Source organism: Penicillium concentricum (assembly GCF_028827145.1).
Source record: "Penicillium concentricum strain IBT 3081 chromosome Unknown utg000002l_segment0_segment0, whole genome shotgun sequence".
Lineage (NCBI taxonomy): Eukaryota > Fungi > Ascomycota > Eurotiomycetes > Eurotiales > Aspergillaceae > Penicillium > Penicillium concentricum.
The window spans coordinates 902,360-926,672 of record NW_026622755.1 but is presented as its reverse complement, the minus strand read 5'-3'; the positions used below and the strand labels follow the sequence as shown (position 1 = coordinate 926,672).

General features: G+C 49.1%; 8 protein-coding genes across 8 annotated transcripts; 3 read left to right on the top strand and 5 right to left on the bottom strand.

Moving 5' to 3' along the window:
• Positions 1 to 2,104: 2,104 nt before the first annotated feature.
• N7517_003930 (uncharacterized protein) lies at positions 2,105 to 3,172 on the bottom strand (the record flags this gene model as incomplete). The annotated part of the gene is made up of 1 exon (XM_056721660.1): positions 2,105 to 3,172. The coding sequence occupies one exon, from the start codon at positions 3,170 to 3,172 to the stop codon at positions 2,105 to 2,107; it is 1,068 nt and encodes a 355-aa protein (XP_056577910.1).
• Positions 3,173 to 5,122: 1,950 nt separating this feature from the next.
• N7517_003929 (uncharacterized protein) lies at positions 5,123 to 6,420 on the bottom strand (the record flags this gene model as incomplete). The annotated part of the gene is made up of 2 exons (XM_056721659.1): positions 5,123 to 6,261; positions 6,339 to 6,420. 2 exons carry the CDS (start codon positions 6,418 to 6,420, stop codon positions 5,123 to 5,125), a joined length of 1,221 nt encoding a protein of 406 aa, XP_056577909.1.
• A 179-nt stretch (positions 6,421 to 6,599) lies between these two features.
• Positions 6,600 to 7,118, top strand: N7517_003928 (putative small nuclear ribonucleoprotein SmG; the record flags this gene model as incomplete). Its single annotated transcript, XM_056721658.1, has 4 exons — positions 6,600 to 6,658; positions 6,730 to 6,801; positions 6,919 to 6,993; positions 7,059 to 7,118. The coding sequence occupies exons 1-4, from the start codon at positions 6,629 to 6,631 to the stop codon at positions 7,116 to 7,118; spliced, it is 237 nt and encodes a 78-aa protein (XP_056577908.1). The 5' UTR covers positions 6,600 to 6,628.
• Positions 7,119 to 7,546: 428 nt separating this feature from the next.
• N7517_003927 (transcription initiation factor TFIID subunit TAF2) lies at positions 7,547 to 11,327 on the bottom strand (the record flags this gene model as incomplete). Its single annotated transcript, XM_056721657.1, has 2 exons — positions 7,547 to 8,974; positions 9,027 to 11,327. The coding sequence occupies 2 exons, from the start codon at positions 11,325 to 11,327 to the stop codon at positions 7,547 to 7,549; spliced, it is 3,729 nt and encodes a 1,242-aa protein (XP_056577907.1).
• A 584-nt stretch (positions 11,328 to 11,911) lies between these two features.
• N7517_003926 (uncharacterized protein) lies at positions 11,912 to 13,508 on the top strand (the record flags this gene model as incomplete). Its single annotated transcript, XM_056721656.1, has 6 exons — positions 11,912 to 11,939; positions 12,014 to 12,117; positions 12,188 to 12,313; positions 12,380 to 12,423; positions 12,477 to 12,554; positions 12,605 to 13,508. 6 exons carry the CDS (start codon positions 11,912 to 11,914, stop codon positions 13,506 to 13,508), a joined length of 1,284 nt encoding a protein of 427 aa, XP_056577906.1.
• Positions 13,509 to 13,963: 455 nt separating this feature from the next.
• On the bottom strand, positions 13,964 to 18,024 carry N7517_003925 (LEA domain protein; the record flags this gene model as incomplete). The annotated part of the gene is made up of 2 exons (XM_056721655.1): positions 13,964 to 17,995; positions 18,016 to 18,024. The coding sequence occupies 2 exons, from the start codon at positions 18,022 to 18,024 to the stop codon at positions 13,964 to 13,966; spliced, it is 4,041 nt and encodes a 1,346-aa protein (XP_056577905.1).
• A 2,012-nt stretch (positions 18,025 to 20,036) lies between these two features.
• N7517_003924 (uncharacterized protein) lies at positions 20,037 to 21,425 on the bottom strand (the record flags this gene model as incomplete). Its single annotated transcript, XM_056721654.1, has 2 exons — positions 20,037 to 20,913; positions 20,965 to 21,425. 2 exons carry the CDS (start codon positions 21,423 to 21,425, stop codon positions 20,037 to 20,039), a joined length of 1,338 nt encoding a protein of 445 aa, XP_056577904.1.
• Positions 21,426 to 22,770: 1,345 nt separating this feature from the next.
• Positions 22,771 to 23,559, top strand: N7517_003923 (uncharacterized protein; the record flags this gene model as incomplete). The annotated part of the gene is made up of 2 exons (XM_056721653.1): positions 22,771 to 22,789; positions 23,000 to 23,559. 2 exons carry the CDS (start codon positions 22,771 to 22,773, stop codon positions 23,557 to 23,559), a joined length of 579 nt encoding a protein of 192 aa, XP_056577903.1.
• Positions 23,560 to 24,313: the final 754 nt, after the last annotated feature.

Sequence of the window (24,313 nt, the reverse complement as noted above, 5' to 3'; positions counted from 1 at the left end):
TATAATTCCCTGGTTGGAGGCTGGCTGGAGAGGATTCTGCCGACGAACATGATCTATCTAGTCTTTTGAGGCTCTAGTGTCCAACACAAGAGTTCGTCGTGCCAACATGAGTTCATGAAAGGGCCTATGAAATTAAGGATCAAAGATCGACAAGACTTTAGCCAGGATGTTGTCTGTGGGGTTAATAGTTAGAACAGATTACTAGAATGATCAAAACAAAATGGGCCACTACCGTTTACAACTGCCGAGAAAAATACAAATAAACATAACGAACCTTAACAAAAAAACCTCCGGGCCCCTTTCTCCCCGGATCGCCACCGTTCTAAAGACGGACCTATTCAAAAGAAGCTTCTTAACGACCGCTGGGGTGGCCTAGGTGGCGTTGAAACCGATCGAAAACGAGCCTGCAGCAGCACGAACGCGCAAAGGTTCCGTCCGATCCCCTAGCTAGGGGGAGAATCTCAAATCCTGATTCTGTGGGAGAGCCCCGAGGAATTTTCTTTGAAGCAATGTTCTGTTGGTGTTACATATCTGTGGAGTTGCCGCCCTAGTGAATTTGGGATTTGCCTTTCCCAGGTTCCAGGTGCTCGATCGACCTCTAGTCTTTATTTCCTGCATATGCGGAGCATATTTATGGATATTATTATTGTTGATTATTACATTAATACCGTTACCCGGTGATTTATCTTATATGTCAGGCATCATAAGACGTAGATAAAATGTGAAACAAATCTGGGGAAGGGGCGGGATGGAAACAGACTGGATAGTGTTAATACAGTGGACCTGAGGATGATCAGCGGAGAATCAACGCTAGAAAAAACCTGTTGAAAAAGCAAGGAGAGGTTGGTGTTGTCTAATTTGAAAGGAGTCTCCCGGCAGCCTGTTGGATTTTCCGTTGTTTGTCTGTTGGTTATTGATTGGGCGAATTAGGGCTCGCGGATCCCGGATACCGGGGTTGTGGGTAGGTACTTTAGTGTGTGCTTTAGTGTAGTTTATTTCTAATTTTTGGCACTAAAATATGTAGATCAGCAAAATGAAGTGGCTCTTGGGCTAAAAACAAAAACAAAAAACCAACGGTTTTGGCGTTGAGACATAGAAGCTGATAGATTCTTCTTCAACAAATGGGGACTCGGCCTCCTTCCTAACAGAGACAGACTTTACTTGTCGCAGACCAGGAATATGGTTTCTAGATGAGACATGGAACCTTGTTGAGAGGTGGGAAGACCATCCAGTCTACTAGATTCCAGGTTGTGGCTTGCTGGCATGTAACTATGCACTGTCGCGGTTAGTGCGCTAATAACTCCCAGTAAGAAAGTCATATTGTGACGCAATGTTGGTTTTTGTCTCACAAGATTTTACCTTCCACCGAAGGTTTCGGGAAATATGCGGCATTTTTAAAGATGGAGATTTTGAGTTGTGACGTCTAGAGCCGGGAATAATTCGTCTAATCTTCCATGGGTGCCGGGGAGATGTTACTCATGGATCGAACTTAGCAGTTGGCAAGGTATTAGCTTCCCGCTTTTAATCTGGTAAATGGTTGTTTTACTATTGACTTTGATAAGGAGCACACAATATAAACTCATTCTGGTATCGGCTTAAGAGAGCGCAAAGCAGGGGGAAACATAAATATATTGACGCCATGGAAGAACGTGATGTATATCTGCTAGATCAAGTACCCCCATAAAGCCCAGAGTTATATTATGTACTGATAGGACTTGCCATAGAAGAGTTAGTACCGGCCATCCCCGGCGCAAAGGCCAGACGTTTGAAGTCCCTGTCGCGTTCCTGCTTCCGTCGGCCAGCTGCGTTCTGCCGGGATATCAGCCAGTCAAAGAGTCGGTCAATAAGGAGTAGTGCTAAAGAAATTAGCTTATGGGTAAGCTAAGGAATGACAAATTTGAAGTCTTACCGTTAACGGGTACAATATACCAAATTTGATAGAAACACCTCAGCTATGAGTGGCCAACATGGACTTAATCCTTTCAAATCGCTCATATTTATAAGGTAGAAGTGCTTACTGGACAGATGTTTCAAAGGTATAATATATACACACATATGGACAGAACACTCTATGTACATGTACGCAACGCGCCACTCAGTTGTCTCAAGGTCCCTTCGCCTCATAGCGTGTTGTTGTATAGACAAGGGTGGTAATACCACCCTGAGGCGGAGCGATCTCATTCTCCGAGTCGATTTCCTCTTCGGTCTTTTGAACAATCACAGGCACAGTAGGAGGAGGCAAAGTCGGCCGCAAAGCATCCCAAATAGCGCACTGCAAGGCAAAAGAGCAGCACTTCATGTACCAGGGTTTGCTCTGGAGACTCAACTCGATACAATGAGGAGCCATGGGAACCACCTCGCTGGTAACATGCGGACTATTCGGGAACGCATTCTTATAATCCTCCAATGCTTCTGGAGAATAAGTCCAAAGGCCATCGAATTCAGCCAAGGCATGCATGACCGGAACAGTGACGCGGTCCGAGTACTTGCGCCAATAGTCCAGCCAAGTCATATTGATATCGTGGAGTTCACCAGGGGGCAGAGGCCAGTTCAGACGCTTTGTGTGGCGACACATTTGGGGATCCGTGAATTGATTCATGGGGATTTGAAGCATTATGGCATCTTTTGGGGTCTCATCGAACTGCACAACGCCTGTTGTTTCGTTTAATAGATGAAGCATGGCTCCTCGCGGTCCCGGGCCCAGTTCGGTGCTTATCCCGGATGTGATAAGTCCCGAGAGTGGATAGCCTTCGGTTCCCGTATGGGACCCCGCTATGATGATGGAGATCATCGCGCCAATGGAATGAGACATGATCACAATGCCTGTTGCTCCTGAACGTTCCTTGAACTGTTCCCATAGGAAGGGTAATACTATAGAATTGAGGTACTTTCCCTGGGCTTGGCCGTAAGTTGTGTCTTCATCCCTGTCATCCGTTGGGACAGGGGAACTGGATCCATAGCCCGGTCTGGTCAAGGAAATGACGGGTATTTTTGCCGATACTGAGATGCTGAGAATGGAGTGGTCTTCATCGACATCAAAATACTCAGCGTCATAGCTGCCGCCATGAATGCAGACGATCAGCGGTAAATGGCTGGAAGTTTGAGGTTTTGGGAAATTGAACCGTCCAGAGATTGTCCCTCCATCGGGGAGACAAAACTCAAAAATTTCCATGCTCTTTCAATTGCCAATGGGGTTTGAAGGGAGAAAACGATTTCCAGAGGAATTGGAGGGGCACTCGGGCAAAGCTACTCTTGAAGGACTAGGGCTTGTAAACAAATCCCGGCTTGTTGGTTTATCCGGTATTTACCATACGATTAGAACCTCTTCTATGTACAAAGGTAAGCACCGTGAGAAAGAAAATATGTGCGTCTACGAGACATGTGAAAAATAAAGTGAGAGACTGACACGGAGTACGTATTAGGAGAAAATCTTAGGCAAACGACCAAATGGTCCCGGCCGGCCGCACCGTCTTGTTGACAATTCAAGTAACCGAATTGACCAATTCTCCAAGATCAGGATAAGGTCCACGCGGACATTAAAATGGATGCTGTAATATCTGATCCCTAGGGAAATGTAAGAACCCCCATAGCCGTCCACATCTCGACTTCAGAATGAACGCGCCAGCTTGCCGGAGGTGACTGGTTCGAGGATGACCGCACGAGTTCGTTAATAGTGAGGTCTAGTATTAGGAGTTGAAGTTCAAGTGTACGCAGCTCATAAAAATAATGCATGGCTCAATTCATTTAGCTATAGCAACATTGAACAGATTCATGACAAGATAATGATAGAGTGAGCCCCCTTCAACGCGACAAGCGATATTCTCATCTGGACACGCTTGCCGGTGCAGGTTGGCAAGCAATGAAGTGAAGGCTGTGCTTTAGGGCGAAGCAAGTTGAAGGAAAGGAATTGAGGATTGGATAAAATGAAGTGGAGTGAAGTAGGGAACAGAGTGAACTTGAGGTGAAAGCACGAGGTAATAAATCAGGTTGAAACGGGAGTTGAAAGCGCGCTGTTTGCTCTCTGTTTTATTATGGCCCTGCCCCCCAATTCAGGTAGGGATGTCTTGTTGATGAGCTATCAAGTCATCTAGCCGTTCAAGTGCCATTCGTTCTTCCCGCATACTGCACAGATTGAAATCGAGAACCTAGATACGAGTGGTTCGATGTTCAGAGTTGACAAGTATCATGCCGTCAAAGTTTGTATCTTTGGGGGGAGAGTCTTCAGAATTTTTTCTTTGCTGAGTCCAACCTTGTCTGTTCTGGTGCTGGCCCGTAGCGATAAATTCAGCATCATAGCAATCAACATTTGCGGACCAATGCAGAATCGGTAATGCCTGATTAATAGCTGTGGCATAATTCTGGATAGGTAGATTTAGTTCAATCATCTGATCAAGGCACAAGTTGAAGCCTATCAATATAAAGTTGCCTGGTGGTGGGTCATTCGAATCGCGAGACTGTGGTAATGATATTACGCAGACAGTGGACAGTGGACAGTGGACAGTGGACAGTGGACAGTGGACAGCGGAATAGCTTATTCCTAGAGTCAAACCGTGTCACATGGCATGCACGTAACAGTTGTTTTCCGATGTGTGGTATCCCATTCGTATCCCATTCGTTCGTCAGATGAGTGCTGCCTTGTGAAAAGGAGACTGCGCGCAGTTGTGCATGGCGGCGCAGCCTAAAAACAAGGAAAGGTCCGGCATCACATCGCTCGCTCGAAGTTCCGGTCCGATGAATGATACTTTGGTGTAACGTAGTTGGCTTTCTAGGAGTGAAGCAATATTGTCAATCCTAATGCATTTCCGACCAAGTCGATTTGTAGTCACAACACTTGTCCGTTTCAGCTAATAAGGCGTGAACCATTTGCCAAACAGAGCTGGGTCATCTCGCAAGTGCAGGTTGCCTAGCGCCTTGAGAGTGATCGAGGAATATAGTTTGTAGCTGCCAGTGAAAGAAGGGAGTGAACCTAAGGGCAGGCAAATGAAAATATAAATATACAGAACTCGTTCATTGGGTATCAAAAGAAACAAGAATGACTCCACGAAGACAATGCAAGGGAATCGAGTTACCGGTGAAGCTGAGAATCCAGGCCTGGCAGGTACGTACATGTGCAAGGAAAGCGCTACGAAGAATCCTCGAAACTGGAATCCGAGGAATCCGCCATTGACGAGTCTCTTATCGGCATAGATCTGGGCACAGGAGCACCGATACTTTCCAATCCTCGGGGCTTTTCCAGCGCTCCACTGGAAGCATCGAGCTTTGCAGTCGGATCAATACCGGCTTCCTTCTTGAGTCGCTCGTAGTTGTCGCCAGCTTCTTTGATCATCGCCTGGATCTCCACCTCACGAATTGCGATATCTGCCTTCTCCTTTCTTAAATCCTCCATCCGGCTGATCATTTGTGTTTTTGCGACTTCCATGGACGCTAGAGACATGCGCAATCTTTCAAAACTGCTAGCCAGTCGTGGAAGAGATGTCACCTTGGGAGGAGTCTTCGGACGATCAATACCGGCTGACTTGCCACGACCCATGGCCGCATGAACCTGAGCGGCTTCATAGGCAGCCTTTTCCTCCATGTCAGAGTCATCTTCATCAGATATACCCTCGGCATCCTCGATGAGGTCGCGCATTGCTTCACGGTCCTTCTGCTTCTTCGCGCGCTCTGCTTTCCGCCCGAGCGCCATCTTGCCATCCTCCGTGAAGGCCTCAAACCCTTCCGCAAAGTCCTCATCATCCCGAATCAGTCTTGTATTTTCGGCTTCTTTGATATCTTTATCCCCTCGTACAACCGCATCCCAGTCATCAACATGGGCTGCATCGTTGGCGTCCAATGAAATGAAACCGTCGTCCTCCGCACCGTGTTCCATAGCCAAGCGTGCGCGTCGGGCTTTCTTCTCCCGAATCTCAGCTTCGCTGGGGATGTGCGCTTGTCCCGGAACAGTCATAATCTCCCCGAATTTAGCTGCAACATCCACAGCCTTGCTGGTTTCGTCATCGGTATTGGTCTTCGGTGTTGAGGGCGTGGAATCGCGAAGTTCTTTCAAGTAGTCATGACTATAGGTAGGACGGTCTGGATCTTGGCCAACTGGAGGGATTTGGACAGCACTCCTTTCAATTGCATTGCGCCCTAGACCGAGGCGTTTCGGTAGGACCACTTCGCTTTCTTCGTCACCATCCTTCATTGACGTCTCGGGGCCAAAAGATAACTGCAATTTAGATTTTTGCTTCGGCTTAAAGGCAGCTGGGCGCTTGACAACTGGCTCTGCAAATCTCCATGTCAGCTTCGAGCTCGGTAGGCGAATATCTAGGGTAGAAAAAAAGTAATCTTAGCCCACATACCTGGCGCAGCGCCTCCATCCTCCTCCTCGTCATCCCCACCAACCTTGCGGGGCTTTCTGCGATTGGCAAATCTAGAGCTCATATTTGAAAGTACTCAGCAGTGAGGTACGGCGAGAACAAAGTGATGCAAGTTGGTGGCGTGAACGTGTGAGCTACACAGTGGGCAGCTCTTATCGCGTATCTCATATCCGGAATATCATTTCTCCGGTCCAGCTTGCACCAAACTCCCAAAGCCACTGCGGTGACTTGAATCTTGCCAAACCCCAAGATACCCAACCAACTCGCCCAATATGCCTCAAGCTCAGCCTGAATTGAAGAAGGTTAGTGCTCTACCCACCATATGCGCTCTTTTTGTCCCGGGATCCCAGCTGACATCGTCTCTTTTCTGCAGTACATGGAGAAGCGGGTCTTCTGCCAACTGAACGGCAACCGCAAAGTCATTGGTATCCTCCGAGGCTACGATGTATGTCTACACCCCTTGGTCCGGCTTTCGTGATGTCGTGGTACCTCTTGCATCACCCGGAGCGCCGGGAGGATGACCGTACCGATCAAGCGCGGAATAACTAACGCTTTCGCGCAGGTCTTCATGAACATTGTTCTGGATGAGGCATTCGAGGAGAAGGAGGGTGGAGAGAAGGTTTCCATTGGCATGATCGTACGTTCAATCCCTATCGCCTGGTACCAAGAAGAACCCCTGCTAACGAATATTCGTTCTATCAGGTCATCCGCGGAAACTCCGTCGTGATGCTCGAGGCCCTCGAGCGCATAACCGATAAATAAGCCACACATCTACGCACACCATCTACGACGTTTCTTTTGAAGGGGCACGCACATAGGCACCACTCCATCACCGAGTGCTGGGAAAAGATCTAATGCTACTGGGAGTTTCTGGGTCGGTTTCTCTTATGGGAACAATCAAAACCTTTTTTCTGTTCTATTTTTTTCCTGCTCGTTTGCCAGGGCGCATGTTAGACTACCATGGCTACCCCCAATGACTTTTTGACTGGCTACACCTACACTACAGATTTACCAGGGAGTATGAACATAAGGCATAGCTGGTATTGAAATCGGAAGATAAAGCTGAATCGATATGGCGCCTAGGAGCATGCTTGGGTTTCATCCTCCTGCCTGAGTTAATGGCAAAGGACAGAATAATAAAGAGATAATGGTAAAATACATGTGATATTCGAAGGAACAACGTGGGATATTCATGTTGGTCGACCACCAAACTTGAGCTTTAGCTTCGGTGTAGATGTGGCAGGGGTTTTGGAGGTTGCGCTTGGTGCAGGGGATGGTCTGGGGATGTGAATTTTGGGGAGATGATTAGGAGTTGGAGTTCCTGGGACCAGGCCAGTCTTGGTCTGCTTGAACGTGATGCGGGTTGATGAAGGTGCGTGCATGCCCTGATCCTCGCGCTTGCGCTTGGAAGACGGACCCATGCGGGCTTTGGTAGATCGATAGAACCGTAACTTGCCGTGACCTTGATTTTGTACACTCCAGTATCGAGGAAGTTTCATTCGCACGAGCTTAGAGGTGATTGGGTCGTACAGCGTACGGCAAAGATCAGTGAGCTCGGATAGCTCTAGGAGGCCCATGCACGGCGAGTTGCATGCTGCCCACATGCTTTCCTTCATAGATGTGTCGCTAGCAAGTTCTCGTTTGAGGGCTTCAATGGCGCCAGGGATGGTCTGGCGTCGTGCGATGTCGTCTCGGCGGATTTGGGTGGAGGATTCTTGTTCGATGATCAAACCATCGTTTTGGGAGGCTTCGGTTTGTTGAGGACGACCAAAGGCAATCTGTGCTAAGGTCTGACCGAGCAAACTTAAAGCTTGGTGGCGTATCCAGGGCGATGAATCGGCCGACAATGTGAACATGAGCCATCGAAGAAGCTCCGGGCTCTGGGAAATATCCAGGTCGACCAAGCATTGGAAGGCTTGTATCCGGAGAAGATCATAGGTTCCTGCTCGCGTATATGGGATGAAACGCATCAAATCCATGTCCATCATCTTGGCTTGCATTAATTGAGCCTGGCATTGAAGTGCAGCTCTGGAGTAGAGGTTCTGGAAAGAGCTAGACCATTCGTCCATTCGTCGGTAGCGGTCGAACTCGGCAATGGCATCCTTGTCCAATTGCTCCTCGGCCTGAGCCTCAAGCACACGTTCCATGTCGAAATGGTCTAATTCCTCATCTGTCCGCGACTCGCCCTTGCCAAGCATCGCGTGGCATAGTGACTTCATCAAGGAGGCAACATAGAAGTTGTCTGAGTACTCATTGTTCGAATTGTCATTGAACTTGAGTTTATCGAAGAGGAATCGTTTCACTCTTAATGGAGTTTTGCCACTGTTGTCACGGACTTTAGAGATTGCGTCAGGGATGACTTGCTGGAGTATGTAGGCCGCTCGATCGGAGAAGTCATTCGAACGAGTCATGGGCGATCCCGGGAGACAGAAAAGCTCCTGGAACGCCTTCTCAAGGTGATACAGTCCAACCCAATCAATCTCATCCTTGGCATGTTTTACCAAGGCACGTGCGGCTGTGGTACGTATGCCATGGAAGTATCGACTATCCATGAGTGTGCGAACAAAGATTGTGGAAATGAGAGGATGCTCTCGCTGAGCAGTCATGTATTGCAATGACTGAGAAGGTTAGCATCATGGTTCAATCAATGAAAACAGTAACATTACGCACCTCGAGCTGAGCCACAACATCTCGATCTTGCTGAAGCTGCGAGAGATACATGTAGCCTGGCATACCGAGAGACAGTTTACAGACCCATTCAAAGTCTGCATCCATTCGGATCCACTCATAGGATTCCTGTCCCATTCGCTCTTCGTCCTCTTTCGTCCAGTCAGCCAAACGCCAAGCCTGTGTCTCTTCTTCGGTCTGAAGCACATCTCCCAGACAGTAAAGTAGAACCTCTTCTTGAACTTCAGTATCGCCCGAGGCGACGGCTCTTTCTCTCTGCTTTTTGTTCCGTTTGAGCCTTTTGTACTTCGTGTTGTATGGAATATCGAACTTGGTGACCCCCTCTTTGATTTCAACAATGTGTTCATAAGGAGTTCCATCTGCTTCGTGAATCCGAAGGGTCATCGACCCTGTGAAGACCGGCTGAACTGCGCCCGCGTAGACGTGCCGGACCTCTTCCTTCACATCACGCAAGAAGGAATCCTTGTCGAGATCACGAGGAGGCTGTGGTTCAGATTGAACCTGTCTGATCATCATTTCAACAACGAGCTTCTTCTTGTTGAATCGTTGGGTCGCTTGGAATCGTGGGCATCCCGCGCCGTATACCCATTGTTGGAAGAAGACGTCTAATTTCGCGTGACCAAGTCGCTCACAGGTCTTTTGGAACAGGGACGTGGTGACGGCTCCATTGGGTATATCGCCCATGCGAGAGTTCAGGAAAAGCCGAGAAATAATGCGCGACATTGTGGCTTTGCCACTTGCCTTGGTCAGTCGACGATCAAGAATGAACAAGACCAAAGGCGCTTTCAATGCAACAAAGCGATATTCGGAGGGGTCAACCTTGAGAATGGTACCCATGTCGTATATCGAGGGGCGCTCAAAATCCAGGTCGCAGACTTGATCAGACGCCTGCTTCAGTCTAAAACGGTATTCATTATTTCCGCAAAGCTTTCTCATGAACGTATCTGTGATGTACCACGCCACACCAACTGTCACCCATGTATCTGAGGGCTCGCTAGGGATGATATTGATTCCAGTCCACTGGCATGCTAGACCGTGCACCTGAGCCCGAGTAGAGTCATACATGGGGTCAATCATCTCCGCTGGGAAGAGAAGATGGCTGCTGCAGACCGACATGCACGCAGTGGGAAGGCTGTCAGTTGGGAGATCGTCGACGAAACAAATCTTGTAACTTCCGAATGGATATGAGCCGTACGACAAGGAGAAAAAGTCAATCGCTTGAGCCATGGGAAAACTGCTATTCTGCACTTCGTCGGCTCTGCCTGGAAGGCAGAATGCGTGCAAAGGAATAGCATTTTGGCCAAGTTGCTCATCCTGGTCACTTTCGCGAAAGTCGGCCAGGTTGACATACTCGAAGGGACCGATGGCGAACCCAATTTGCAAGGCTCCTAATGGTGAATATGATGCAAACGAAACTGTCTTGCGGGTGTGGTCTTTGGGGTCGACAATGTCATCAGTCAAGTCGCCGGAGCACACCACGGACATGTCAAGGCCCTCATCTTCCGCAGAAAGCTGGCGGCTCGGCGCTTTGGGGTGGGATGGGATTATTGCACCGGACGCGTCTTGGCTCTTGCGGTTGAAAACATCACCTAGAGAACTAGGACATGTGATGGAAACTTCCCAGGTACATCGCGAGGACATATCATCCACGCATGGAAACAAGGGACAGCCGATACCAGATTCGAGTGAGTTGGTGGTGTAGGCATGAGGATACCTTCGGTCTCCATTTTCGACGCCGACAAATTGTAAGCCATCCCGAATATTATCAATAACAAATTCGATGTTCACAGTCAGAGACGTGAATCGTGGAAGGTTTGCCTCTGGCGCCCTGGCACTCGAAGGACCATCCACATTGTCGACAGTAGATTGGAGGGCGATTTGATCCTGTGCTTCGGCTGAAGAGGGATCCAGTTCATCGATGCGGACGCCCTTTGGAATCGTGATGGGCAGGGTAGGTCTCGGAGGAGTTTGTAAGAGGCTGTGGATCTTTGGTGTCAATCGCTCGTGATATTGTACGCCGTACAGTTGTAGTGACTCGTATTGATCGGTGTATTTTGTTGTTGCAGGTTTACCGTTAACGCTCAGTTGTTTGATCTCGCCTTGTCGAAAATTCAACCAAATCGTCCCTAGATCTCTGCGGCGAGGGTGAATTGTGATTTCCGTCTTTCCTCTGAGACTTTTGGAGGCGAGATCGATCTCAAGTTCGACTTTCTGATGTCCAACGTTGAATCCCAGATCAAACGGACGTGCCGCAGCACCAACGGGGTCGACAACACCCGGCATCGTGAAGATTCCTCAGTGACGAGATGCGCGGGGAGCGCTTTGAAGACCATCCACCGTCATGTCCAACCAGACTCGATATATGATTGTAGTGACGAGGACGGAGAAAAATCGAAGAGCAGTTCGCGTGGCGCAGATTCGAGCTCCAGATGACGGTGAAATGCGAGATGGGCGGTTACGCGATTAAGGATCACGGTCGAGTATCGCGAGGCGCTGAGGGAGACCGGAGGATAAGCGAAGTCTCAGGTGAGGCGCAAATAACAAGTTCAAGGGCAACAATCTGCGACAATGCGACTCAGTCTGAACAATGCACCAGCAAATCCCTGGTCAAGTCAAGCTTCCCTTGTTCGCGTTCCCGATGCGGAGCAAGGCACGTGATTTCGACCTGAAAATCCATCCTGAAGGATTTCCCACTCCTCCTTCTCTCCGTATTCTCGATAGACAACATTTGTTGTTAAAGGCATGATTTGATTTGCTGTGTATTTGTCCATTTTACCCACTTGTTTGCCGACCTCGCTATGAACTGAGGTGCTGGTGTTTACCCCGACTATACTACAACTCCGCGCGTGACAGCCCAATCCTCAAAAATGAGCGCAATCTATCGAATGGTCCAGGGTTAGTGATATGAAGACTGTAATCGGCATATTCATTCCGACTCATTTGCTAATTCGACCGTTTAACCCCTACAGAGACCCAAGATTCCCTCTCCGACGAGGCCCTCCTACCCCTTAAGTCCTACAAATACTCGGCTGTCGACAAGTCGTTCATTTCTCGGTATATCTTGAAGCACTACGTATGACAATCATGGCACCTTGCACAGGTTGCTTTACATCAGAACAAAGAATTGACTTGTCCCTGTTTAGTGGAATGCCTTCGTCGAGGTTGTGCCTATGTGGATGGCCCCGAACATGGTGACCCTTCTTGGGTTCATGTGGATCGTGGCCAATATCTTTGTTATTCAGATTTTCGTGCCAGATATGGTGGGACCCGTGAGTATTTCTGTTCCTTGTTCCTTGGAGTTTTGTCGGAAGTGGCGAGTTAACCAGATATTCCAGGGCCCCGCATGGATTTACTACAGCTTTGCTCTTGGCATGTGGATGTGAGTAACCGGCTACCCCTCCATCTAGATGATTCTCAACTGACAACAAATAGGTATTCTACTCTCGACAATGTGGATGGTAAACAGGCACGTCGAACTGGAACGTCCAGCGGACTCGGAGAACTTTTTGAGTTTGTACCACTCTCTGCAAAGTCATGGATGGATCACTAATCAGGTACAGTCACGGTATCGACTCTTTGAACTGCACTCTTGCCAGTCTGCTTTCGACTGCCGCCATGGGATACGGATCCACGCACCTTGGTGCTTGGACCGCAATTGTGCCTTGCCTGGCCATGTATTTCTCGACATGGGAGACCTTCCACACCCACACCCTCTACCTCGGCTACTTCAATGGCCCGACCGAGGGCCTCCTCATCGCCATTTCGATCATGGTTGCTTCCGGAATTTGGGGCCCCGGAATTTGGTCTCAGCCGATCGTTGGGTTCCTTAACTTCCCCCAGATCTTCGGCAACAGCTCGATGAAGGACCTTTGGGTCCCCATTCTCTTGGGTGGCTTCTTCCTCGGCCATCTCCCCGGATGTGTTATGAATGTGGCTGAATCCCGCAAGAAGCAGGGCCTGCCCTTCACCCCGTTGCTTAAGGAGTGGGTGCCTATGATCGTCTTCACCTTCTGCAACATCGCCTGGCTTTTCTCGCCTTACTCGACTATTCTTTCCGGGAACCACCTCGTTTTGTTCTGCTGGGTCATCGCATTCGTCTTCGGACGCATGACCACCATGATTATTTTGGCCCATCTTCTCAGACAGCCCTTCCCCCTTTGGACTGTGATGCAGGCTCCCCTCGTTGGCGGTGCGGTCCTCATTAACCTGCCCATGATCGGCTTCCCGGCCATTGCCCCATGGTTGGAACTGCTGTACCTCTGGTGCTACTTCTTCTTCGCCCTGGTGATCTACATGCACTGGGCGGTCCTCGTCATCAACCGGATTACCACTTTCCTCGGAATCAACTGCCTCACCATCCGAAAGGATAAGGGTGCCGCGAGAGATAGAGCTTATCGCAACCTCGGTGAATCGTCCCACACAGTTCAGTCTCGCGCTTCGACTGACCAATCAAAGACCCATTGACTTAGTACTCGCCACGCCATCTCTATGGAAGAATCAACGATCGACACTAGATGAATTGGGTCGTTGCCCCGGTGGCATTGCCACAAAATTGCCCTGAGTGGTGCATTGTTAAAATGTTCACACCTTGTAATTATGAACATGTCCATCCCTTCTACATATGTGTTATTATCTTGATCTGATGAAAAGATATAACAACTCCACGAGGGATTTTGATGAAACCAAGCATGGAAAATGTACCCTGCTGCATATCTGTACTTACGAGACTATTAATAATTGTGAATAGATCAAAATGAATCAAAATGAAGTTCAAAGTTCATTAATCTTCGTGAAGAAGTCAAATCATACATAGTACAGGAAATTAGAAAAGTACAAACACCAAGGCCATCAACGCTGGCAGAAAGAAACAAATAAAATCACAAAACCGCCACAAAGTTCAACCAAATTCGTTAGGCTTTTCACTTCTTTCCACCAAGGCCAAGAGCATCAGTCAAACCGCCCAGACCAAGTCCGTTAATCAACTTGTCCAAACCAAGACTGCCAAGCAGACCACTCAACAATCCACCAAGACCAAGACCATCGAGGAGACGACCAACCAGTCCAAGGACACCGGTAAGCAACAAGCCAACGGCAGCAATGATCTGGAACAGGGGCTCAGAGAGCAATCCCCAGAGGGGGTTCAGCTTCTTCTTGGCATGAGGCATGTCAGCGATGCGTCTCTTGCCGTTGTCAATACACTTGATGACTGTCTCAGTGAGTTCCTTGATCATGTCGGCAAGCTGGTACTCCTCGGGAGTAGCATCGCGAGCAGCAGCGCGGGCCTTGGCTGTGGCAGCAATGCGTCCATCGGGATCAAGTCCACGGATGGCACCATTGCACTCTTGGAGAATGCGGCCACCCTCTTCGAGAAGCGGCTTGACGGTTTGAACAAGTTTCTCCTCGTCAAGCTCTTCCTTGGGCGTGCGGTCGGCCTTGTCGCAGGCATCAGTGATCTGCTTGCAAATAGGCTTGACCTTATCAAGAGTCTGGCTGAGGATGGAGATCATCTTCTGCGCGAGCTGGCGGTCAGACTCGGCCTTAGCCGCAGCCTCCTGCTCTTCGGGGGTGGGACCCTCCTCGGGCTCCTCTTCGGGCTCTTCGACTTCAGGCTCAGGCTCGGGCTCGGGAATGTGTTCGAGCAAGGTGCATTCGCCGATCTTGTTGCCCTCGTTGTCAACAACATAGCCGTTGTCGTCGATGACCTTGCCGACCAGAGTGGCGAGATTACCCGAAGTAAGCTTGCCAATGAGTTCGCCGTCCGCATCGCGAACTTCGCCCTCCTTGTTGACCTTGCGACCAGACATGGGGTTGACATCGCGCTTCTTCTCCTCGGGCTCCCAGCGCTCGGCCTTGCCGATGGTGTTTCCGTTCTTGTCGGAGACATCACCGTCTTCGTCGACCTTGCGGCCGAGAAGGCGCTTGGCGTCACCTTCGATCAGACGTCCGATGATCTTCTCGCCGTCAAGAACGACTCCGTCCTTGCCGACGACAGCGTTGTCGAAACCGAAGAATGGTCCTTCGGCCTTGTGTTGCTCGGCGCCGGGAATGAGCTCGGCGCGTCCAACGACCTTGCCGTTGTCACCCCAGATCTGGCCCTTGCCGTCGACCTTGCATCCAGCGAGGCGCTTGTCGCCTTCGACGATGCGTCCGACGACAGCTCCAGTGGCGGGGTCAACGACATTGCCGGCCTTGTTGACAACCTTGCCCTCGAGGATAGAGAGGTCCTCCTCGACGGGCTCCTCCTCCTGAGGAGGCTCGTAAGGCTCAGCACGACCCTTGACATTGCCGTACTTGTCGGTGATTTCGCCGTCCTCGTCGACAGCGCGACCACGAAGCTTCTTCGCGTCGCCTTCAACAAGCTTACCAACGATGGACCCTTCATCATCTTCGACGAATCCATCCTTGTTCACAAACAGGCTCTCCATACCGGCGAAGGGACCCTCGGGCTTGCTCTCGAGTTCATCTTCAGGGATAAGCTCAACACGGCCGACGACCTTCTTTCCGTCGTAGATCTCGCCGTCTTCGATCTTCTTGCCGGCAAGCTCCTTAGGATTACCCTCCACAACACGGGCAATGGGGTATGCATCGGGCCCGATGACATAGCCGGCCTTGTTGCAGGTGAGGCCATTGAGAACGGATAGATCTGGACCAGCCTCTTCCTCTTGTTCGAGGCGCTCGGCCCGTCCAATGACATTTCCGTGCTTATCGGTGATGTCGCCATCCTCGTCGACAGCACGACCACGAAGCTTCTTGGCGTCACCTTCAACAAGCTGACCAACAACGGATCCTTCATCGTCCTCGACGAATCCATCCTTGTTCACGAACAGGCCCTCCATGCCAGCGAAGGCACCCTCGGGCTTGCTCTCGAGTTCATCCTCAGGAATGAGTTCGACGCGACCAACGACCTTCTTTCCGTCGTAGATCTCGCCGTCCTCGATCTTCTTGCCAGCAAGCTCCTTAGGGTTACCCTCCACAACACGAGCGATAGGGTATCCTTCGGGTCCGATAACATAGCCAGCCTTGTTGCAGGTGAGGCCATTGACAGCAGAGAAATCAGGAGCAGCCTCTTCCTCCGCCTCGGGCTCTTCCTCCTCGGGCTCGAGACGCTCAGCGCGTCCAATGACGTTACCATTGCGATCGAGGATATCGCCATCCTCGTCGACGCCACGGCCGCTCAGTTTCTTCGCGTCGCCCTCGATCAGACGGCCGACGCGGGTGGAGTTCTCGTCTTCGACAAAGCCGTCTTCGTTGACGACTAGGCCCTCAAGTCCGGAGAAGGGGCCTTCTGCGTCCTCGTCCTTCTCGACTGGGAGTGCCTTGGCTTGGCCGATGACGTTGCCGCGGTTGTCCCAGAACTGGCCCTTGTCGTCAAGGGTGACGCCGAGCTTGGCCAGTTTCTTTGGGTCGCCTTCGGTGAGTTCGCCGACGGGCTTGCCGGTCTCTTGGTCGATGATGTAGCCGCGCTTGTTGCAGACCATGCCTTCGAGGGTCTTGATGTCGGGGGTACGTGCCTCGATATCGGCAGCATCCTCGGCAGTCTCATCGACGTCTTCAGTCGCATCTTCGGCGGTGTCTCCGGCAGTGGCTGTGGCGTCGTCAACAGCACCTTCCACACCATCAGTGGCGTCCTCAGCATCGGAGGCAGCGTCGGAGGCGGCATCATCAGCAGTAGACTTGGCGCCTTCGACATTGTCTTCGAGGTCAATCTTGCTCTTGCCATCTTCGGCAGTGGACTTAGCATCGTCGACAGTGCCCTCGACGGCATCAGTAGCATCTTCGGCGTCGGAAGCAGCGTCGGAGGCGGCATCATCAGCAGTAGACTTGGCGCCTTCGACATTGTCTTCGAGGTCAATCTTGCTCTTGCCATCTTCGGCAGTGGACTTAGCCTTGTCGGCAGTTCCTTCGACATCGGAAACATCGTCGTCGACCTCATCAGCCGCGCCGTCAACAGTGCTCTTGGCCTGAGTTGCGGAGAGACCATCCTGAGCATCTTCGTATTGATCCTCAACATCGTCCTTGGCGCCACCAGCCTTCGAAGCGGCATCATCAGCAACACCTTCAATGGCCTTCTTCTGCTCCTCAACAGGAACCAGATCGACACGACCAATGGCGTCGCCTTCTTCATCGACGATCTCGCCGTCATCATTGAGGGTATATCCAATAAGATCTTCTGGGTCACCCTCAACAATACGGCCGACGATCTGACCAGCAGCGTTCTTGATAACACCACCATCAGAAACAGGAAGACCTTCAAGCTGAGCAAGATCCGTAACAACATTGCCCAGATCAACCTCTCCAGCCTCCTCCTGTGCGTCTTCAGCGGCATGTTTAGCCTGATCGGCGACCTCGTGGAGGATATCAACGCGACCAATCAGATCGCCATCCTCATCGACAATCTCGCCGTCATCTCCAACAGTCTGTCCGACAAGATCCTCCGCATCGCCCTCGACAACCTTGCCAATGGGGTTTCCATGTTTTCCAAGGATATCTCCACCCTCGGCGACCTGAAGACCCTTCAATGCGGAAAGGTCAAATGGCACGGGCAGGTTATCGGTGGCATTTTCCGCGGCATTTTCGACGGTCTCGGTACTTTGCTGGGCTGTCTCCTTTGTCTTGCTGGCGACGCTCTTAGCCTTGCCGCTTAGACCGGAGGCGGTGCGGCCGAGTGGGGCTGCGGAGCCGGAGGCGGAAGGCGCCTGGGAGGCGTCGTCGGGTGGGGAGATGGGGCGACGCTGTTCGGAGCGCTTCTTTGACTTTGGCGAGGGTGTCTCGGGGATAGATTGCTCTTCGATGTCGTCGTCGAGTGGTTCGGGGGCTTTCTGGGAGAGCTTCCGGGGTGTGGTTGTCTTCTTCAAGGGCTTGGGGGTTCCGGAGGAGGTGCTGGGCTTGCTTGCTGCGCTGGAGCCGGAGGCTTTGCGGGTTTTGGCGGGGGTTCCGGCCTTGGAGCCCAGCTTGGGGGTGCGTTCTTCACAGAGGACATTGTTTGTTTGGTTTGGGGTTGGATGGTTGAGTTTGTTGTGAATCAAAATTCAGGGGAATTGCAAATTGGATATGCAAATGCAGTTGTGTTCCGTTAAAAGAGGCTTGGGGTATACTTCGTAAAAACGTAGAGTGTAATGATAATGTACAAGTCCCGAGAACAGGGTATAGTTCGGGATGATAGTGGTTTTCTAGATTGGTAGAAATAGAATAGGTTTGAATAATCAATATGATAACATCAACATCCAGCGCGGTTCAGGGGTTTATATAAACAGTTCAATGATTCTGATATCATCGAACCAAGTATACTATCAGACTGTAACCAGGCACGATACTTGCAGAGCTTACTACGTCATCAACCGTTGATATCATAACGGTTTCGCCCATTATTATTTTTTTGCTTGAAATCCCTGTTCGGGGAAGATCGTCATAAGTTAATCTATACAAAGTGTGCACTGTGCAGGGGCTAGAGCATGGTAGGGCGTAGCATCATCGGCATCATGGAGTGGGGTCGATTAGATGACTTCTTGGATATTTTGTCTGGGAAATGGTTGATCCATACAGTATTGCAAGTTGGATGCACGAATCAGAGGCCCGGGACTGGGGTATAAGGGGACTGTGGCTAAATCGGGGAGTAGAAGGAGGGCGGAGGTGGAGCTCTGTGCTGCTTTAACGCTGGAGTTTGACTGTCTGTACAACTCGGAGGCACCAATATCTTGTAATAACATGCGCCTAGGCTCGAAATATAGATGTTTCATTCGTTGCATCAGCGAAAATCTCTTCTCCCGGCAGAAACTTCAGTGAATTCTCCCATCTCATGTTCCTGACTGTCCCAAGGTTCTAGGCTTTCCGGACAATTTCACCCCAAAAAGCAACATGATTGGTCGAATGTCAGGCTAGTGCCATGGATTATCCCCGAAGCCACGCTATGGTAAACGTGGAAACAAATCAGAGATCTATCAAATACGGTGTCCACTGTCGAATTTGCCTCCTGTCACTTGTCACTTGCCTGTCACTGTCCCTGTTTGAAGGAAAAAAAGAAAAAATAGAAAATTCCTGTTCGCCCTCTCTATGCACCCCGAATCATCATTACATCAGAATTTATATGAAAACTCTTGAACAGTGCAACAATCCACCAACTTGATATTTCTCCACGGGAACAGTTAATCTACATAAACAGCCATTTACCCCACGCAAGAAGCATCTTGTTCAACAGATGACGATTTTCACAAACCACCTACGATATTTGTGTGACTATTTGTAAATATATTTAGAAGCTAGAAAGTACAACAAGCAAAATAGGGCCACGGTCGGGGTGCCTGTCAGACATAGAGCGTAGGCCGTATGAGATCATTTTAATCTATTTGGGTGGAGAGTTCAGCCACACAAGTCATTGGCTGATATCATCGTGAAAATTCAAGGAATATTCTTAATACCTTGTCAATTTATATTATTGTCTAAATAGTACGGGGTATTATAGACTAATAGACTAATTGTAGTTACTATGCATACATCTGGAGATATCGTAAGTCGTGCAACGGCTACAAGGTGGAAATTCTCCGGTTATCAACTTCCGAAATCAAGATTTGCCTCTACGTCTTGGCAATTTTGCTTTTTTTGGATCGATCGGCTCTATATTGTATGATGATATTGTCCTAGGATTATATATTCCGGGGAATTGGATATATATATTGCATGATATAACCTGTTCCTTTTCAAACCTGGCACCCTACCAATTTATATATTTTCAGATGAACCCTGCAAAATATACAACAATACTAGTATTTACTCATTCAATCTCAAAATCAATCTAGACTTACTTCCGATCGAGATCGATCGGTAATTATAATATAGTAAGACTTGGTGATGTTCGCCACTGTTGGCTGTTACCCATCTCGGATATGATCGACTACAGCGTACAATATATGCATATCTAGAAGTCAATTGAATCTATACCCGTTAAACAAGAATTCTTGATAATAAATAGAAAGTTCCTCAAGTCATTGCCATGTATCATTTGTTCTCATCCACCTTCTTTTTCACATCTACCTCCATCTCTTCTCGCGTCAGTGTTGTCCATTGTAGGAACAATTCTTCTACGTCCCGATTCACTGTTTTAGCATCACGTAGGCGTGCGTCATTCTTTGCGGCTGCATCCCGCGCGTAGAGGCCGAGTTGAGACAAGTCTGGGCTCTTATACTGCTTCCTAGAGATTATAGGGTAATTCGTTCTCTCGTGTTGCGTGGGCCTGCCCGTTTCGATTACGAGGTACCTCCTGGAATAGGGTAATTGGGTGTCATTTTGGTGGCATATCGGTGCGATATCAGCTGCGCTGTCGTCGTCTTCATTGAGGATTGTTGACGTGTCGGTTTGACGGCTGGCTGAAGAATGGCCTACGTCTGGTTCTGCAACATCGACAACAGGCAAATCTAAAGGATGTTGCCATCCGGTATGGCTTCTAGGCCTAGGAAAGCAAGAGTCCCTGAATTTGAAGAAAGGGTCATGCAGAGCCCGAGTTGCAGAGTGTCCGTAGGTGTGCTGGAAAAGAGAAACTTCCATCGAGTGCACATTTGCGACACCGTTCCTGATTCGGAGGACTCGGCTCTGTTCTAGGCTAGAATGGCACGTGTCGATCTCGCTAAGCAGCTTTCGAACGAGAGATGCATACTCTTTGACTTCCGTTGGAGAAGGAAGCGTAGAATGTGGAGATAAAGGCTTTGGCTCTATGCTCAAAGCTCTGGTAGACGCTTGAAGGGGCTCTTCTACTCTCAGGGCAACCGCAGGTGCAGGTTGACTTAATTGGTGAAATGTAGTATCGTTCTCTTTCTTTTCCTCAACAAGTTGTTGGATTAGATTTCGCTGATCGGTAAGCGTGACTTTCAAGTCTCTCCTAATTATTGTCAATATATATATATGTAATCCCCACTCAAATTGAACGTACCTGCGAACTTGCCCTGCATACATGAGGACATTTAGCATTAGCAACATGGTAGATTTTAATCTCTCCAAATTACACTTCAACAGGTCCAGATCTGGGCCGTGGAACCCTAATGTGATCTTTTGAGCCGCACGAAGAAGTGGATTCGTTGCTTTTTCTTGGTCACGCTTCTCAATTTCACCATCGATTTTCTCGAAGATTTCCCTGCATTCTTTCAAGACATCCTCGGTAGTGCTGAAGGCTCCAGAGGAACACAGTTTCGTCTGGGAATCCTGCTTGAGGGCTTTCCCAAGTTCGTGGAGCACACTGCAGGTGAGAGACACGTCACTAGATAGACTTCGCATAGAGTCGTTCACGGTTTTCACGGTGCGGTAGAAGGAGCACAGCTTGACTGATATTTTGGCTCCGAGGTCTGCGACTTGAACTATGCTAGCGACGATTCCAACGACCTCGAGACCAGACATCGTGCGATAGAATGGGGCTCAAATAATGGTGTAATTGAAATTAGAAGCATGGGATGGTTAAATAAATGAAGTGAAGAGCTTCTAGCTGACAGTGGCACGGGCATATTACCTGGGCGCAATAAGGGGGCTAGCGCGAGGCAGTGCATTACTTCTGTACATTGCTTATGAGCACACAGGAAATGGATATCTGATCGACCGGACAAGTAACTGGAACACGATATTCGAAGTTATCGACCTGTGATTCCAGACATATATTTAAATATAATCAAAGTAAGGACTAGTAGCAACCAGACCTGAATGATAGGTAAGTGCGGGACCTTTATGCAACCTATGTAATCAGGGTCTGTGGTGGGGTACTTTGTAGTCTGTTATGATTCTAGAGAATGCAGTCAGAAAGACACCAGTGCATTCACTTGCAAAAGAACACAAGAGACGACATTGGGACCCCCAGCGCTGGCAAGAGCAAGATCATATCGACGACCTAGACATCGGGCACAATTATATGCCTGTGGATAGAAACCTTGGAACCAGCGCAAAGATTATTGCTTATCCTGTCATAAATAATACCAGCCTTTTGGAACAACTGACTTGAGGCAAGGGCTGCCTTGGGACTCAATCATCTGAGCATAACTCTTTTCCCGATACTCTGTCCATGACACGACACGCCAAGACCCGAAGCTATTAGTCTGTCTTGGTGGCCCACACTCCTGCCTTGAGCTCCGCTATCAAGAAAGTGGATCTAAAGTCGACCATTCCAAACGATCTTATCTGGCCGCATTGATTGTGGGATTCGGTGCAATATAGTTGCCTGTTTGCGTTGGCGATGATCACGTCATGTTCTTTTTTTTTTTGCACTCGCTACTGGCTAAACCTCACTATACCCGCAACTAGAAAGGTCTTAGGCACAGATACAGACGTAGAAATGTATGGTTGATGTGACTAGATTGGGAGTTAAGAAAAATCGAATCTTTAATATATCGTCTCTAACATCTTAGATCGAATCGATCAAATTGTAGCGTATACCAACAGAAAGGAAAAAAGAATAGTAGAGTACATAAGCACGGTCGGAGAGTCATTAAATACATTTCATCTCATCCCTTGACTTTTGAGTGTTATACATGGCCTGCTTTTAGAGCCCGCATAAAAGGCCATGCATATTGAGTCTGAGGTCCAGATCGAGAGATTAACAATTTAACCGATTAAAAAGTAAGCGCCTCAAGTAACAGCTCATTGGCTAAGATAATAACACCCGAGAAGCCTGGAGGTCTGTTACCTGTATCTAGATTCAGGTGATCACCTCAGGCAGTACATAATCACCTGCAAAGCCCTGTGAGGCTCTAAGGTAATGCAGGGGTCCAAATTAGGTAGATACATATAGCCAAACCTATCAGCCTTCCTACCTAAATATACCTCAGCTCCTTCTCAAGGTTGGTCTTTCTCTTCTCTCTTTTTCTTTCTCTCTCTCTCACTCTGACTCTCAGTTCTATTCTCCGCACAACGCCTGACATGTACTCACATCATCCCTCAGTCTTGCTTCTGCACTTACTGCACCGATTTCCCATATTCAACGGTAGTAAGCGCCGCATCCTCCTCACCCTACCACCCCAAACTCACGGTCAGAGTATTACATAAACCTCTCAATGCTCCTGTGCTCCGACAGGTACAGTTGGAGCATGTCGCTGCAACCGTCGCTGAGCGGCTGGACTCGTTAGAGACCGACTATGCTATCATGGGTGGTGCTGCTGTATGCCTCACGGCACCCGATCCCCAGCGAGCCACAGAAGATATCGATCTCGTGATCCGTGTCGATGACCGAGCCATCGCAGCCGATCTCCTTACAAACAAAGTCTTGGCTTCCTTTCCATCTGAGTTTGGCCCAGTGAAACAGTTCGGTCACGTTATTCCCGGATACAAAGTCCGATTTGATGGAGGCGAGGTGCGTCTTATCGAGCTCGAGGTATTCGATTACCAAAGCTGGCCAAACCGGCCGCAATACAACCTTCAAGAAGCTACGCGAGTGACACAGGATATCAACGGGTACCCTGTCAAGCTTTTCAGTGCTGAATGGATCATACGGGAGAAGATCTTGTCCCAGCACCAACGACATGATGCCAAGCAAGCAGTTGACCTCTAAGATGTGGAGAATCCACTTGATTATGCCGTGCCTAGTAAAGCGGAGCTCAACTTTGACAACGACGAGGAGCTTCAAGACGCCTTGGCAACCTTCTTGAAGAGAAGACCGAGATTGCGAGGCGATCTTAGCGCAGTTATCCGATGCCAGGCTGTCTTAGGGAACTGATTATTGGTAGCATTCAACATTCCTTATCATGTCAACCAATTTGCTAGTTAAATACGATTCTTTTATGTAGATGATGCATTTTGCCTTTCCCCTGCTCCCCAATTCGGACCGGATACTTCAAGGAGATTGATAGGCATGAGGCTTTTGAGGTTGGACTTGGGCTTATTATTTTACTTTGAATATTATCCCACTTGGGTGCTTTTGCCGGTGCCTCTCCACTACTTGTTACGATATAAAATCCTTGAGCCCGGTCCATTGTAGTTTGATTGACCTGTGTGCATCATTGGCACTTTTAGATACGTCGACACAATACGTCCCTTTTTGGAGTCCTTTTTCGATGTATTTTTGGATACCTGTTCAGATGTCTTTTTCCCCTTCGCAGCACCATCAATTGATGCATATGCAGGACAACAAATCCCTACACCACGCCAAGTCAACACGTAAAGGTCGCCACAGTCCCGATTGTTTAATGTGCCTCTATACATGCCGTAGTCACCTAATATGGATATACCTTCCTAGAGTGTTCATATCTGTCGATAGCTCTATATTCGATTGCCCTCGCCCGATGTAGGGCTAGAAGTATAAAGGA